This window comes from Phalangium opilio, unplaced genomic scaffold, assembly GCF_054372755.1.
Source record: "Phalangium opilio isolate 3A_F unplaced genomic scaffold, DU_Popi_V2 ptg000002l_1, whole genome shotgun sequence".
NCBI lineage: Eukaryota > Metazoa > Arthropoda > Arachnida > Opiliones > Phalangiidae > Phalangium > Phalangium opilio.
This window is the reverse complement of record NW_028324144.1, coordinates 4,605,247-4,621,165: the sequence shown is the minus strand read 5'-3', so window position 1 is coordinate 4,621,165 and position 15,919 is coordinate 4,605,247. Positions and strand designations below refer to the sequence as shown.

Here is a 15,919-nt window from a genome sequence, read left to right as displayed (position 1 = left end):
GAACATACAGGGGGGGAGGGACCCATAGCGTATCTGCGCACTCTCTGCACTCAAAACGCCTAGTGCGCAGGCGCCGAAAGCGAGATGGAAGGCAAATATTTACCCCCTTTTCTTCCCCTCTTAGTTACATCGAAGAGGCAGTTGTTACGATATATATGGTTTCCAAAATCCAAAATTATCCTAAAACTTCGAATTCCTCCAAAGTTGAACTGTTTTCCTTGTAGAGAGGGTAAAAATATGACGTAATATTAAAGTAAAACGCTGATTGGTCGAGCAAATTAAGAAGCTAGAGAGAAAGAAATTAATGCATCTAGACTTGGAGTACGTCCTAAACATCACACTGGGTACTTCGGAAAGCTTTGCCCTTGATGGTAGAATACTCAAATTGCTGAAAAGTGCAATTGTGATATTTCGTGAGCGAAGAATGATATTTGAACCGTTGTAATTATCCTTTCCCTCAGGATAAAAATGCTTGCTACAAAGTCACAATTTATAATCGCAAATAATTAACTCATATTGAGCGAAAATTATCCCTAAAATCCTGAATATTCCATAACTTTCCGTAACATCGTGTCAGGCCATAAAATAACTCCGTATAAAAATTTCTCAGTCAATAAATCTTCATTTGATTGGTGTCTAAATTAATCTTATTAATTATTCATGAGATATAAAACCAAGAAAATCTCTCGCGGCGATCCTTGAAATATGTTCGGACGATATATGGATATCGATATTTTTACATTTTATTTTCTAACGCCGAACACGAGGGGGTTAAAGAGAAAGATTAGGAATTAAGAATCATTTTATTATTCAAATTGACTCTCGAATTATTATGCAAATTGACTCTCGTTGAGAGTGTGATTTAAATTGTCGAGAAAATAATTTTGATTGACGTATTCATTTATTTAATTGAAGTTTAACTGCAACCTTAATTTGTTATTATTTTAAAATACAGATGAAAGATATAGTAGTAAACAACCTAAAGGTCGAGATCCAGCAAAAATGGTTTGTAAATTTTGTGTTTCCCCAAAGAGGCTCACGTTATGAGACAACACCAGACGGAGCCAGAGTTCACTACACGCACAGGCTCTAACGGTGCTTCTTGGAGCGAGGGAAATAACCCAAGAAGGTTATCTCCCCGCCCCTGTGGTGTTTGCTTCTCTCGTGGAATTAATGCAATGGTCTATTGCCCTACTAAAATGGTTCCTGGAATCTAATAACAATAACACGAAAACCCGATGCGGTTAATTTTCAATTTGCTAGCCGTCAAATCGTCTATGACGCTGGTACGCGCGCGTCAAACGGAAGGAAGTCTTAAGTTTGATCTAAATTGCTTAAATTTGTTACGTTGTAATTGCCCTCTAATTGCTCGTGGTTAAATTAAATGGATGGCGCCGAACGCTCATTAGAATACTTATAGTCTAGCATTTGATTTTTCGAGCGCCAACCTTTTATTACCATGCCGGCCACGGACCAACGCCTATTATACGGTCTGACGTAATTCTTCAGAAGTACATTAATTGAAGTGAAACAATACGATAAAAAGAGTGTTATTATGTTTAATAGCTATAGTTGAATAAAAATTTATCAACTAGAAGTAAGAAATTTTACGAGGAACGAGATAACGTTGTTTTGCATGATTTATAAATAATTTAGCCCTTGGTTATTCTTGTTAAAGAAGTTTTGTACCTAAAAAGGGGGGTAGATAACCCTCAGTATCGGGACGTACGAAGGGTTTATACATTGCCGTCTCTGCGCACTCTCATGATACAAAAAGACTACAGCGCAGGCGCCAAAAAGCGAAATGAAAGTCAAAGTTTCCCCACGAACCTTCTAGATAGACGGTTCCTGGTTGGGTCGAAATGGTCTAATGCGTATTCTGATCAGTGTTCTGCTATACAGGACCACTAACAGAATGATAAGAAAAACTAAACATATCATATTTCCGTCTGTACTGGTAATAACTCATCAACCAAAGGCATGAGTTCACTAGAGTTTCTAGCTTTCTACAGAATAATTATTTAAAGGTGAGGAAGTCAGGAAGACAGCAAAAAATTCGATTATTATTGTCAAAACTCGAGTGTCTCGTGCACGCCAAGGCCTAACGTTAAAAACCCACTAACTTATAATAACGCGCAACGCAACATGGCCAGTGAGTAGAACAGTAGATAATACAGATCTTCATTTGGATCTAAAGTACTTGCAATCAAAATTTTAATCGAATCAGTTGAAATTTACTGCCGTTATTACGTCAGTAAGTTTCGGTTACTTTTATGGCTACCATGTTCCAATATGGCAACCGATTAAAACTGAAGATTTCGTATAATGAAACCAATGTAAAAAATTCCAAGAAATTTGTTGAAAACTTGAAGTATTTGAAGGTAGAAGGCAATGGTTTTACTTTGAATAATAAGCTTCTTCTTTCATTTATGTCGGTGAGAAATAAGCGCGACTAATTTTTATCATGCAAGAGAGTCAAGGCAGCGCGCCCTGCCGTCGCGACTGCGAATTATATTATCTAAATTTTTTTCCTTACTCTTAGTTTTAAATTGTTCCTATTTTCTCACGCTAAATGTAATTTTTATTAGCCACATCGTTTGATTTACATCTAACGATAGGCTATTAGTTTAACTCGAGCTGAAGATGTTGATGCAGAAGATGTACGTACCATATTTTTGATTCGTCTTTTTAAAGGGAGAGGTTGTGTTAAGGAGGTATTTTTTATTTCATTGGTGATTTTGAAAGAGATGGGGATTAATAGTTGCGTCTGGGTTACGGGTAGTCATTTTTGCACTGTTAAAAATGGCGCGACGAAGGGCTATTCACTAATGATATTTTCGTTCATTAGTAGTTTTAAAGGGATAGGGACTTATTGGGGATTTTCATTGGTTGTTTTAAAAGTGTTTGCGATTAAGGGTTGCAAAAGGGTTACGGGTATTCATCGATAGACTACTCACTAAAAATTCATTGCCGATTTTAAAAGAGATTGGGATTAAGGGTTACTTAGGGGCTACGTTTAATTATCTTAACAAGTAAAATGTTCTAGAAAGCTGGAGCTTTACAAACGGTGTAGCTCTAATCTGGCCCGGGCCATCTTGTTCGATCCATCTTCATTAATAGTTTTCCCGCTTACAAATAAGCCCGGGTCGAGGCCAAGGTTAAGCTCGGTGTCGAACAACCCTTTCCCCAAAAGTAAATGCAAATAGAATTATAGAATTATCAGAACGTGAGGCATTTGAGTGGATAAAGAAGTCGCGTTTTCCCTCTACCTTCATTGGTCAGCTATAAACGGCCTACTTTAATATTACGTTATCGTTTTCTTTTCTCCATAAAAAATAGGTCGGCTTTGGAAAAATTCATTTCGTTTAAAATATTTTTGATTCTTGGAGATTATCAAAAATTTGTAGTGGCAAATGTAATTCAGTTCGCCAGCGTTTCTCTAGTTAACGTCAGATGGAGCCAAAGTTGATTACACGCGCGAGGCTAGCAGACTCACTTTCTGTTATTCATATTTGTCTTTGATAAAAGTAACTATGATTCCAGATGACTGATATCTCAATAGGAGATTACTAAAGAGGACGAAACTATTGATCTATCGTTGACTAATCGAAGTCCTCGTGGTTGGGATAAATGGTGAAAGGTGAAAGTCCACTATCTTACAAATATCCGATTTTATTTTTTATGACATATTTTTTACCCAGCTGTGGGTTGCTTGGTATGTCCAGAGTTTAAAGACACTCTTGGTGTTTTTTGTTCGATGAATTTTCTGCCAGCGTAGTGTTTTAAAGGGAGCGTAAATGGTTCAAACTATAGAATCGGGCTCAAAAACATTAATAAAATTCATCAAAACATTAAGGTTCATTTTTAGCCTATTTCCAAAGTTAACGATATTAGACCTAAACGCGCTAATGTGTAGTAATATTAAAAGCAAACGCCATATCGCTTAGGCCTTGGCCGAATTCATCTTAGATATTATCTTCTACGGGCATCTTCAAAAATAAACGCAAATGTGTGGTGAGTTTTATCTTGATTTTGTTAACGTTTTTGAACCTTTTTTAATCATTCTGAAGCCAATAAAACAACTTGTATCAACATGCACGCTCCCTTTAAGATGGGCTGTCATTACGTGATGCCACGCTTTGAATTAATTCACTTAGGCTCGCGTAGGCTGCATGACTCGAACGTCTACTTCACTTTTTAATCGATATTTAAATTAGAATTCTCACCTGGGAAAGACGAGGGTTTATATGTTCTCTAAGTTTTTAGGATTTCAGTAAAATCCATTGAGAAACTGGTTTTTCAGTGGCAATTTTGGGGGCAAACTAAGCCGTCAGAGTGCAGTAATGATAATTCAATCACCTTCGTAATTACGGATTAACCTTCAACTCAAAACGAAGTTCGAGAAAATACGAAGCTAAGTTTCAACTATAGCGTTAGTTCGAACTGTTCTCCTAATATAGTTAGCTGGCAGAGAGGTGTGGCTTAAGTAGGCTCCTCCCCTATCCTCTATAATGATGGAAAAATTCACAGAGTGAAAGGCTAGTGGGGGAAGGCTCCTGATTGGCTAAGTAAGGGTCTGACGCTTAGTAGGGGAGATTTTTTCACCTCTTTGCCCACTCCCTATAGCGCCTTGGTCCATTGACATGAATTAGGAAATAATTTTTGACCAAAGAACTGAAGTTAAGAGTGGGAATGGAATTTACTATAATAACATCCCGGGTTTTTGTGGGCTGTAAGCATAAATAAATTGAAGAGTATATTGATTTACAAGTATAGCAAAGGCATTGGCGAGCGATCGGTTCCCACTGGTTTGAAAAGCACCACTTTTCCTTTCGTTTTCACGAAATTAAATAAGACAAATTGGTGACTGACCTTTGAATGCCTTGGCGCTTCTCATGGCCGCTTCGCAGTCGGGTTTGTTACCCTGGATTGCGGTCCCGTGTATAGTCTTGCCGCTCTTTTCGTGAACGCACCAGCAAATACCGGAGTGACACTGAGCCAATTGGTAAGAGCCTTCCGGCGTGCAATTTGGTATGAAATGACCACCTTCGGGTGCTTGTTGATATTGTTCGGTGGCTGATCTTCTTGCGGACAGACAATCGGAGAAATCTGTGAAATGTGTCAAAAAAATATTTTTAAACCTGGATATAGATTAATACTGTTTAGTTCAACCGTTATTATATGGTTACCAGCTGAACGCGATCACATATTCTGTTGTGAAATTACATGTTGGATAGGAATTTAGGGAAACATTGGAAAGGATTATCATAATTCTACGCTTCTTATTCTAGACGTGGAACCATTTCAAGAACTTATATGGTTCGAACCAAACATACTGGCATATTTAGGCGCCAACTTAGAAACTAACCTTCTTCCTTGCTGTCACTTCCGGCCGCATCTCTGACGCTATCGTCCAACCCTTTGGTCCAGTCATCGTCCTCTTCCAGGTTTACACCCATCGGGGTTCTCCTCATTGGTTCACCCACGGAGCTGATTTGACTGTCGGACACTAGCATATGAGGACGGTCACCCACGGGTGGCTCTTCGTGGTCGTCTATATCGTCATCATCATTATCATCTTCATCTACGAGTTCGGGTTGTGGGACGGCGACAGTCGGTGGAACACCCACGAGAGTGAAAAAACCATATTCTCAACATTAGTCGTTGTACTTTTTAAAGATTGTCACCAGTTGGTTTTGTTACAAATACCTTCACCATATGAGAACACCAAATAGCCCCCATTAAGACACGTGTTAAGATTCATTATACCATAGACGTGTAACCATACCAATAACCAGAAACGTTGTATTTAAAGCTAAGCTGCTCTGAGCGGTACTTGGAGAAGTGCAGTCAGTGAATTGTTCGTAAAGCAAAAAGCCTTTGAAGTTTGAATTGAACATGCCTGAATTTAACGTTTTTCTATAGAAAATGCCACACAGCGTCAAATATATCGAAAGCATAAGTAAAATCGCTATCGTATGGCGTTTTCCATTGGCTGCTGGCAATCTGCCAGCATGGAGCAATATTTAATGAGACCTTGCTGAGATACAATGCACCTTTACTGGGACTGTCATTATCACTCCATGGAAATGGTCAATGAAAAATTTTGAGTTAAAATACTTGAATCAGAACTCCGTTTCGCGTACGATTTCAAAGCTTCAATTTCTACTTGTATGTTGCATTTGCGATGCTACTACAAAGAGCAAACTATATTTTCACTAAATCAGCCTGCAATTTTGTGATATGTTACAATATTATGTAACCTTACATAGGGTCTCGATAAGGTGCAAGTTCAAATTGTGTAAGTTTTGTGTATTCATGATTTGCAAATTTCCGCGATCTGAAGCGTATCTACGTCACTACTTGGATGCTACTTGCTAAATCATTGAATTGTGATAAATTAGGCCTAACATTCGCGTTGAATAACTTCACTTTCTCCAATGTACCACGCACGATTCTGTTCCATGATCATAAATGTACCAACCACCAAATACATGTAGGCCACCTCAGAAAAAAAAAATAATGAATACCAAGAAAATTATTGTTTTAAATATTGAACCAGAAAAAAACAACCCGCATCTTAGGCAAACATGACACAAAGACCCCAATAAACGTGCCATGCTAAAACCCGCATTGTACATTGTACAAGTAGCGCAGTACCATCCTTGCTTTTACGACAACGGAACTAGACGTAATACGATTGGACGTTGGACAAAGGAACAACCAGGAAACCCTTGTTAATTTATTTTTTTTTTATATCTAGTTGGGGGTCAAATATACCTTTGTCCTCGTCATCGGTGTGGTCAAAGTCGTCTCTGATAGGTGGTCTGTGTTGGCGGTGTGCCAGTGGGAAGCGTGGCCGTTCTTCCCCTGGCCCATCCAGGCTTTCCTCCAAATGCTCGTCTGAGTTCAATGACATGAACAAGCGAAACGATACTACACGTCAACCGGGTTAGACGCCGCTCTTCGGGACACGAATGTCCCGAATTTGTTATATTGCTCAAAAGGAACATGGGGCCCACTTCAATTAAAACATGGGTGTTTTTGGAGGAGAAACGAGCGGGTTTTATGCGTGGGAATAACCCAGTTATTAACCATTAACCAGGTAGGGTTATGTCAACAGTTACTATTAGAGATTGCCCCAAAGCCAACGCGGAAGTGACGCGTTATCTGTGTCCAATGAAGTCCAAACTTAAAGACTTTTTACAATTTTGGCTTCTGACTTGAGGACAGTGTTTTTATACTAGAATACAACTTGAAATTTGTTGATGTGTAGGACTAAAATGTCATTGTCTTAAAACGCGTCACAAGCATAGCTGACATTATTTGAATGTGAAAGGACAAGCGTTTAATTCCAAACATGTAATACAATTGTCCTCGATATCAAGTACCGAAGTTGCAATAAGCCATACCCTTCAACAAACATGGATCACACTTCCGGTCGTTCCAAAAATACTCCAGTCATTTAGCTTATTGGAAACCTTCAAGTAACCATTCAAACCGCGGTTGCTTCCCTAAGACGTTATAATTCTCACTAAGGACAGCTTAACCTTACGATGTAACCTTAACACTTAGTTAATTAGGCAAATTTGTCAGCAATATTTAAAATTATTATTGAGCCATGGTTCTTTCATCTAAGAGGTCTTAGCGCACCCTTATCTCTCCCATGTGGAAACTTCAAAGGACGATTTATAGACCTTTTTGACGTAAAAAAGGGGGTTGGCAATCCTCAATATCGGGACATACTAGAGGGCTGATATATTGCCAACCGTCTCTGCGCACTCTCATGATACAAAAAGGCTACAGCGCAATCGCCAAAAAGCGAGATGGAAGGCAAAGTTTTACCCCCGTGTCTTTCCCTCTTAGTTACATCGAAATGGTCTATAAGCAACTTCTATCTGTAGTGCCATCTGGCCACGCACTAGATCGTAAATTATGATTGCGATTTTTGTTAAGGTGTTTGAAAAATAACCTTCAATACGTTATTGTTAATTACTTGGCGTTAGAAAATTTGTTTTTTTATATTAATCTTGCTAATTTAGATGGCGTTGTCTACCTAAGTTGTTATCGGAGAGAGAACTCAGAGAGAAGGCGTGTTTCAAGAGTAAAAAGACTGGCGCTAGAACCATCCACATAAAAGGACCATGGTTTGGTAAGTTAGAATGTATAACAAACTCGGGCGAAGCTTTTTGCCTCTACGCATAAATCCATGCAAAATATAAATATTCAGGCCAAAATTAATGAATTAAATTATGGATTTAAAATAGTTTTAAATTGATTATCAAAATGCAAAGCAAAATTGAGCCAAACTTACAGCGAACTATACCGGCTAATTTTGCGTGTACTTGGTGATACCAGTATTTTGAATTATTTGTCCAATGTCAGATTATAACAAGAAATAGAATAGATAGGAAAGTAAAAAGTTTAAAGATTTCTTCCTCTAAGTGAAGAATCGAGAAAGAAATAGTTCTTCTGACATTTTCTATACTTTTTTAACTCTTGGAAAATCTATATCTGTAATAGGCCTTCTGATTTTGGTGTCAACTGTAATTATTCTACGCCCCTTCAAATGTTAATACTTACTATTCATGTCAACGCCGAGACAAGTTGACCATTCATTTCGCGTGATCTTTTTGTCGTGATCCAAATCGCAATATTTAGTGAAGGTTTTAGCGCAGGATCGTGGTCGAACTATTTTCTTGACCATTCGCCTCAAATCGCGGACTTCTTTCCTTTTCAAATTGTTGTCCGAATTCTGGTCCAGTTGAGTGAATTTCCATTGAACAATTTTCTTCTGTTCTGTGTCCAGTAAAGGATCGTTGTCTGTGTTTGTTGCATCTAAACCAAATGAAAGTAGATTTATTAACATGGCGTTGTCCAGTTCAATGGACTTCAAGCTTGTGGAAGTTGTGGGGGATAATGGTTATATATTTGATAACATGACACTTGAATAATATTGACTAGTCAATTAAGGACAACTAGAAATGACAGTCTAACATCAGGCAGTAAGGAGAGCAGAGACAACTTCGAGGGGGGGGGGATTTGCTCAGTTACCCCGGAGCCCTACCTTCTTAGGGCCCGGGACGAGTCTAGGGCTGTCTTAAAGGGGCCCCGCGATTTGGTCAATTTTCCAGGGGCCCACGTCCCTGACTGCCCGCTCTGACCAGAAGTCTGTCCTTGGGTGCAAATAGATTCAAAAGGCTAGTTAAACCCTTTCTCATCCTCCATTTTATTCACTCAATAAGCCGTGCTGTTTTGTATGTACCGTTTTGCTACAAAATGTACAAGCTAAATTACTCGTAACATCTCCAATTTTTGAGATAACTTGAATATTTTTCGACTATTTTAGGCATAAAGGTATCTTATGTATGTGTTATGCAACATCCCAGAATTAAAACTATTCATCCGAAATTAAGGATTTTTAGATTTAAATACAAGATATGTATATTTTTAGTGAGGACAAATGTAATATAAAGTCCTCTATTAAAAGATTCTCATTTCTTCACAATACGCAATCATTTTTCGCTTTTTACCAAAGATTACCGTGTGAAGTAATATAAAGAGTTACTAAACTCAATTTTTGAATACCCTTGCCATTGAGGCGAGGGATCTTTATGAAAATACAAAATTAAACACAGAAATCAACCACATTGGTATAAATATATCTGGGAAATTAACACGGTTAAATTACGTTACGCCAAAAAAAAGCGATAACTATCCTGTGAATTCGTCTTACCCTAATACAGCACATTCCCTTATGGCTGTGAAATACCTTGTAAAAACCGCGGGAACCTTCGAATTACAAGATGTAAAAATATAAAAAAGATTCGTCAGTTAATGGGGCGAATTTGAAATTTATAGACTTTAAATTGGATTTCGATCAAAACGACATTTCCCACCATGAGTTTTTATACACTTTTAAGAGCCTACTCAATTATATTGCTTTGGCGTTTGATAGGCATACCGAACTGGTTGAAAAAAATCTTGTCTGCTCCTCCTCGACATGGATGAAGCTTAACATTAACCTCTTTAGAAGTATTTTGCGTTTATGTAAGACATATAATATTTAAGTTAAAAGATCCAGTTTCTAAGAAGCGATATCTAGTTTACTAGGGAGAAGGTATAAGATGCCTGAGTATTCGCGCGCCATAATCCCAGTCCCCCTTTCAAAATACAAGGGGGGGACGTAAAAGGAGGCCGGGCTATTAAATTCGGAAAATACGTAATTTTCGTCATTCGCATCGCGCTGACGTGAGTTTTCAAGAACCAATGAGATGCTGGTTGTAGTTTAGAGGCGGGGATTAACTCCGGACCTTTGTTTGGACTGGAGATAAAGCTAGAAATGTGGGGAATTTTTACCTTCTCCCTAGTAAACCAGATATCGCTTCTTGATTATACCCTTAAAGAATGGCCTTTTTCTAAACGAAAGCATCTAACTTCTAAGGTGGTTATTATAGAACTGTACCTATCTCATGGCTGTACACTGCAGACTTAATGTCGGAGTGATATCGCGCCGGTGATTGGTGGGAGGGGAAGGAAGGAAGGAGAGATGGTGTGCCCAGGAATTTTATCGTTGGATAAGTTACGATAGGCTCTTATTCACCTCGGAAAGATATATATAATATCAGGAATTCATATAGTTAATTGGAATATTGTGTACTCGTTTTCTGAACGTATCCAAGGAGAATGTATAAGAGGAAAGACTCGGAGTCAGACGAAATGCGCGTAGTCCCCCTTTCCTAAAACGGTACTGTGCCGTTCCCCGGTTACCGTGATCAACGCTACCCCGTCACGGGAAGAGAGCGTACATTCTCGCGCAAGCGTTCAAGCCTCCTTGCTCTAGACTCATGAGCATCCCTCGTTTCAACCAACGCGCGCCTTTGCCAACGTCGACATTGCGCGCCACTGTGTGTGGTATGGGCCTCGGTTTTTTTACCTCCCCCCTCTCCACTCTAATACATCCTCCTTGACGTATCTAGGCGGTTTTTGTGGGAAGAGCCATCAGCCATGGACTAATCATTATGTATGGCGAATTTTACCAGGCGAATAGTTTATCTCGCAGAGCGTTGCGTCTTGCGTGCGCACGCCTGACCTCGCGTTGCCACCAACCAATGAAATAACAATTAGAGGGTCGTCATAATTATCAGGCATGACGGTTGGTAAGCTCTCAAGCCCCACCCACAAAACCCGTGGAGAAATGAAAATGGAAGATAAGGGGGGACACAATGATTCCAATTAGGTGTATGAATTCCCTATAATATATTTGAGGAATATTTCGTTGGCCGTTCGAAGAACGAAAACGATTTCTTTTTACACGCTTCTTTTTCTTTTAATTCCTTTGGTTTCTTGTTTTTCTTTTTCTTTCTCTCTTTCTCTCTCTCTCTTGGCGAGTTGTGGTTGTATGGCGCCGGCGTTCAGTCTGGGTCTCTGGGAAGATGTTATTTCTCAGCGGGTGATAGACAAGATTGAAATTACGTTGGAAAATATCCTTGTTTAGAGTATTAAGCTTATTTATTTCAAAGTTTAATGCCATTTGCGACGGGGTGTCCAGAAATGCCAAAATCGGCCCCACACGAAATAGATAAATTTCATCACCGCGCAGTGCGCCCGGTCCAGCCCAAGTACAAACGTTTCTCAGTGCGGGCTAAATATCTATCTATTCCACTTTGAGTTTATAAGATATGTTACTTAAGTATATGATACTTCATTTTCTTCGTAATGCTACTGAGAGACATACAGCTCGAGATAACTAGTTCGAGAACGACGGAAGCGAGAATTGAAGTCCTACACTCGGTGGTTAATTTTGTAGGGCTTCCATCTAGGTCCTATTTAGTCTGCATTACTAAGCCTTTGACAGCGCCTTACCAAGCGACGCTTCACGAGAAGCTATGACCTACGTCACTTCATGACAAGCTCCAGTTTGTAAGTTATACAGTGACAAACTTATGGAACATATCTTATGAACTTATGATCCCACCTTAACGATGTGGGAACCCTAATTTGATAAATCTTCAGTCCCGTTTTGACTTTTATCGCCAACTAGTTCTGTAACTTAGAACAAAGTGTTGTGCAAATGAGGGTGAAATAAATGCCAGCTTTTGCCATAGAGCGTTGAGAAAACTACATGTACTATTCGCAACCACGTACTTCGCAATAAATATCTGAACTTTTCCAGATATTTTTTGTGAGCCCAGCTCAGTAAGCTTATTGGGAATGCGTAACATTTTCATTAACTCACCAGTGCCGACCTTACCTTCAATTAAACGTTCTTTGAAATTTAAACTTAAATTAACCTTGATATACCAGAAAAACTACTGATCCCCGAGAGCCTAACAGTAAAGAGCTAGTTCTGAAATGATTTAAAATGACCTTGAAATACTATAATCCTGCATTACCCCTCTTGCTCGTGCATACCGTTGTTTTTGTACCGACAAAGCGATATCTCACATTTTTCTAATTCCCTATAGGCTTTCTAAGTTCATGATTTCACACAATTCTAACAATCGGAATTAAGAAGTAAATTAAGAAAAATAACAAATTCTTTTGTTAAAATATTCCCTTTTTGCTCATTGACACCATGTATTATCTTTATATTCTTTATGCAGATCCTTAACCGCAAAAAAATCCTTAATTTCATGCAAAATATTCAGTAAACCTTTCTTGCAACTCACGCAGTGTAACCGAGTTTAACAGAAATTTAATTTTCCTTGCAAAATCTCACTCTATAAGCGGTTTCCAATTTCTCACATCAGTTTTTTTCTTTTCCTTTGGGGGGTTTGGGGGAGGGGGTGTAGGATCATGACCCTATGTGCCATCTCCATCAAAATTGATGGGTAAAGGGGGGAGGGGGAAGATAAAGTGGCACCTGACTTATGATCGAGCATCATTAATTATTTGGTTCTCGTTGATAAGAGTGAGAGAACCGCGCTGCGAGATACAGAGGGAGATGCTGGGAAGATGATGTAGCCTCGTAAGCATGCATGATGGGGTTATTGGCGGGACTTTGGGGAGTCACGTGCCACTCAGTTACTCTTCGGCACCAGCTCGGCGGCAAACCAGACCTCGCTCGACCCCTTTACCATTTCTCCTCTCTCTCTTTCTTTCCTTTTTAAAAAGTGAACAATATTCTTTTGTCCCACTTTTCAAAGTACAAGAACAACGCCGAAACAATAGCTAGCTATCCCATTTTGAGGGCGAAAATTTATTATATTGCGTATGTATAAAGATACCATTCTTTAAGCCTTTGTTTAAGAAAGCACATGTAGGTATTATTATTGTGCTGTTTAATTTAGTTTGTTGATCAGTGGTTTAAACTAGACATTAAAGGAATATTATTTGATAGAGATGTGATGGCGCTTTAATATATAATTCTAAATTAATATCTTTTTATGAAAAGTAGTTCTGTTATTGTTCATGAACAGCAGAATAAATGTTTTTAGTTAGAGGGAAAGGTCGCGTCAAGTAAGGTCAAAACATAGCCCACTCGATCACGCGCATCACGACGCAAGCTGCTCGCGCTAAAGGGTCAAATGCAAATTAAAATTATAGAAAGTGAATGGGGTGAAGTTTCCATCTCTCATAATGCCCCAAAACGCGGAAGTATAAGGAACACGGTTACGTAATACAGTATAGCGCTGATTGATCAACAAAACAAGCTATAGAGTGGTACTGAGAGGGGAGGAGCTACGGGGACGTGACGTCAATACTGGTATAGTCTAAATTGTATGGCCTGAGCTGACGGCTTAAAATATGATCGCCAAAACCGAGGTAAGAGATAGGCCGATACCGATACTGATATCCGTACCGATATTTGGCTAAACCGATATATCGGTATAAACTGGTATCGGCCCAACTATAGAGACGGGCCGATACAGATGCCATATCGGTATTGGTACCGATATTTGGCTAAACCGATATATCAGTATCGGTTTCAACTGGTATCGGCTCAGCTATAGAGATGGGTCGATACAGATGCCATATCGGTATCGGTACCGATATTTGGCTAAACCGATATATCAGTATCAGTATCAGTATCGGTTTCAACTGGTACTGGCCCATCTCTAGTCATATAGGAGGGCATGACGTCACGATAAAGTTCGTAGTAGCAGACCATAGATGGAAAGCGAGACTTCTCATGGCAAAAATCATACTGGACACTACGTGTATCTTTCATCCACTCTAGCGCCTAGATTATGCCAATTTTTGCCAGACCATCTCTGATTTAACAGCGTAGTTAAAAATAAACACCAACTTACCCGTCGTGGTACTGGGTATAATTCTTGTATACTCCGATCGAAAAATCTCAATTAGGTTATGATTGAACGTTGAACGGTCCGTACTACTGCAAGCTGTGAAAAAGAAACCAGAAATAAGTTATCGTGTATTCTAGTATAGGTCCTAATTTCGATGCGGTTTTAAAAACAAGGATTCTCTTTGATAAGCGTGAGTGAGTGTAAACTAAACCGAAAGAAAAACAAAATTAAGGGTACACCGCTATGAGTGGAACGAACTTCAACTATGGCGGCGAATTAAGAATCGATAACCATCTCGGAAAAACAGCCAAAATTTTGGGGAAACTTCCCAAAAAAATAAAATTTTCTCAAGCCAAAGCATTGTTCGCCCACGCTTTGATATAAAAGTATATTTAAAAATAACCACGTTTTTCTTATGTTAAACATTATTTATTGTGTCAAACAAAACCAAACCCAACCCAACCCAACCCTACACCGGGCTTGCTTGTCAGGATGATATCTTGCAAGGCATTTCTGTTAGGTTCACGGGTAGTTGAGCGGTTTTCAAAAGAGCGTTTTGGAATAAAGCGGTTCCCAAAACAGCGGTTTGCAAAACCTCGTGGAAGCAAAACCGCGGTTGCTGTTTTCGCGTTTCTCAATACAGCGCTATTTCCCAAAACAGCGGTTGCTGTTTCCGCCCAAACTGTGATTGATAGGGAGGGAAATCTCTATTATATTAAGTATATAGGACAAAGAACAATATTATGCAAAAAGGAGTAATGTTATATCGGAACTAAATATAAAATATAATTTTTTGGAAAAGGCATATTATTTTGGGAAGTTAATGAAGATAAACAACAATATTTTGGAAAAGGCGTACTTCCGTACGCTCAAGATATAAACGCTGTAATCAAAATGCGCTAAAACGACAAATGGCTATAATGGCAAACGCTTTTATGAAAAAGCCGTTTTGGACAATGCTGTTTTGATAACACGCCCAATCGATAACATACCTTTCTGTTACATTGTGTATACATTTATGAATTCATTCGATGAGCAAAGAATATTATTAAACTGCTTGAGTTTGTAAAAATTAACCCTTTTGAAAAGTCAAGGTGTATAATAGACTCTAGTGTTTGAGCACATTGATGTCTTAAGACAAAACATTGATGGGTATGCTGACAACAAAGACGCTAAATGTGGCTTGAAACGAAAATACCTTGCTGGACTGGTAACCTGGATTTTGAGTCAAAAATGTTCTATGACATTTTGCCGTCAGAGCCACCGTTTTCGAGTTATGATTTGAGTGTTTTAGGGATGACCCCTTAATTAAATTAGCAATCATTGTCTTTCAGTTTCTTAATTAAATTTAAGGGGTCATCCGTAAAATACTATGTTCAATCTTAACTCAAAAACGGTGTCCCTTGTGGCAAAATGGAGATAGTAGTTATATTTTCGACTCCAAATTGGTCAAAGAACAGCCCACTTAATTTATGACAAACTTATCTGAAACACCCTGTATATTTTGGATTTTAAAAATTTTGTTTTCCGTTGAGGTGTGGACCTCTTAGTAAAGATTAGCCGTTATTTTAAATAAATAAATTCTCCAGGGGTTTAATATTCTTATGCAAATTAAATAAACTCACGAAATGGATTAATTATGCAAAAATAACCCTGGCAACATTGTT

The 15,919-nt window shown here is 38.7% G+C and overlaps 1 protein-coding gene and 1 non-coding gene across 4 annotated transcripts in view; one reads left to right on the top strand and one right to left on the bottom strand.

Moving 5' to 3' along the window:
* The window catches only part of LOC149718401 (SPARC-related modular calcium-binding protein 1-like), a 73,011-nt gene that overhangs the window by 17,302 nt on the left and 39,790 nt on the right, over positions 1 to 15,919 (bottom strand). Inside the window, exons 5-9 of one of the 3 annotated variants that reach the window (XM_089844557.1) lie at positions 14,256 to 14,348; positions 8,584 to 8,838; positions 6,781 to 6,903; positions 5,369 to 5,584; positions 4,873 to 5,109 (exon numbers count right to left, since the gene is read on the bottom strand). In XM_089844557.1, the coding sequence (XP_089700683.1) occupies positions 4,873 to 5,109; positions 5,369 to 5,584; positions 6,781 to 6,903; positions 8,584 to 8,838; positions 14,256 to 14,348 (924 nt within the window). Of the gene's footprint in view, positions 1 to 4,872; positions 5,110 to 5,368; positions 5,627 to 6,780; positions 6,937 to 8,583; positions 8,839 to 14,255; positions 14,349 to 15,919 lie in introns of all 3 variants that reach the window. The other 2 variants (XM_089844514.1, XM_089844607.1) reach the window with 2 other exon arrangements.
* LOC149718407 (U5 spliceosomal RNA) lies at positions 9,491 to 9,608 on the top strand. The gene has a single exon (XR_016381376.1). It is a non-coding gene; the product is annotated as a U5 spliceosomal RNA (small nuclear RNA).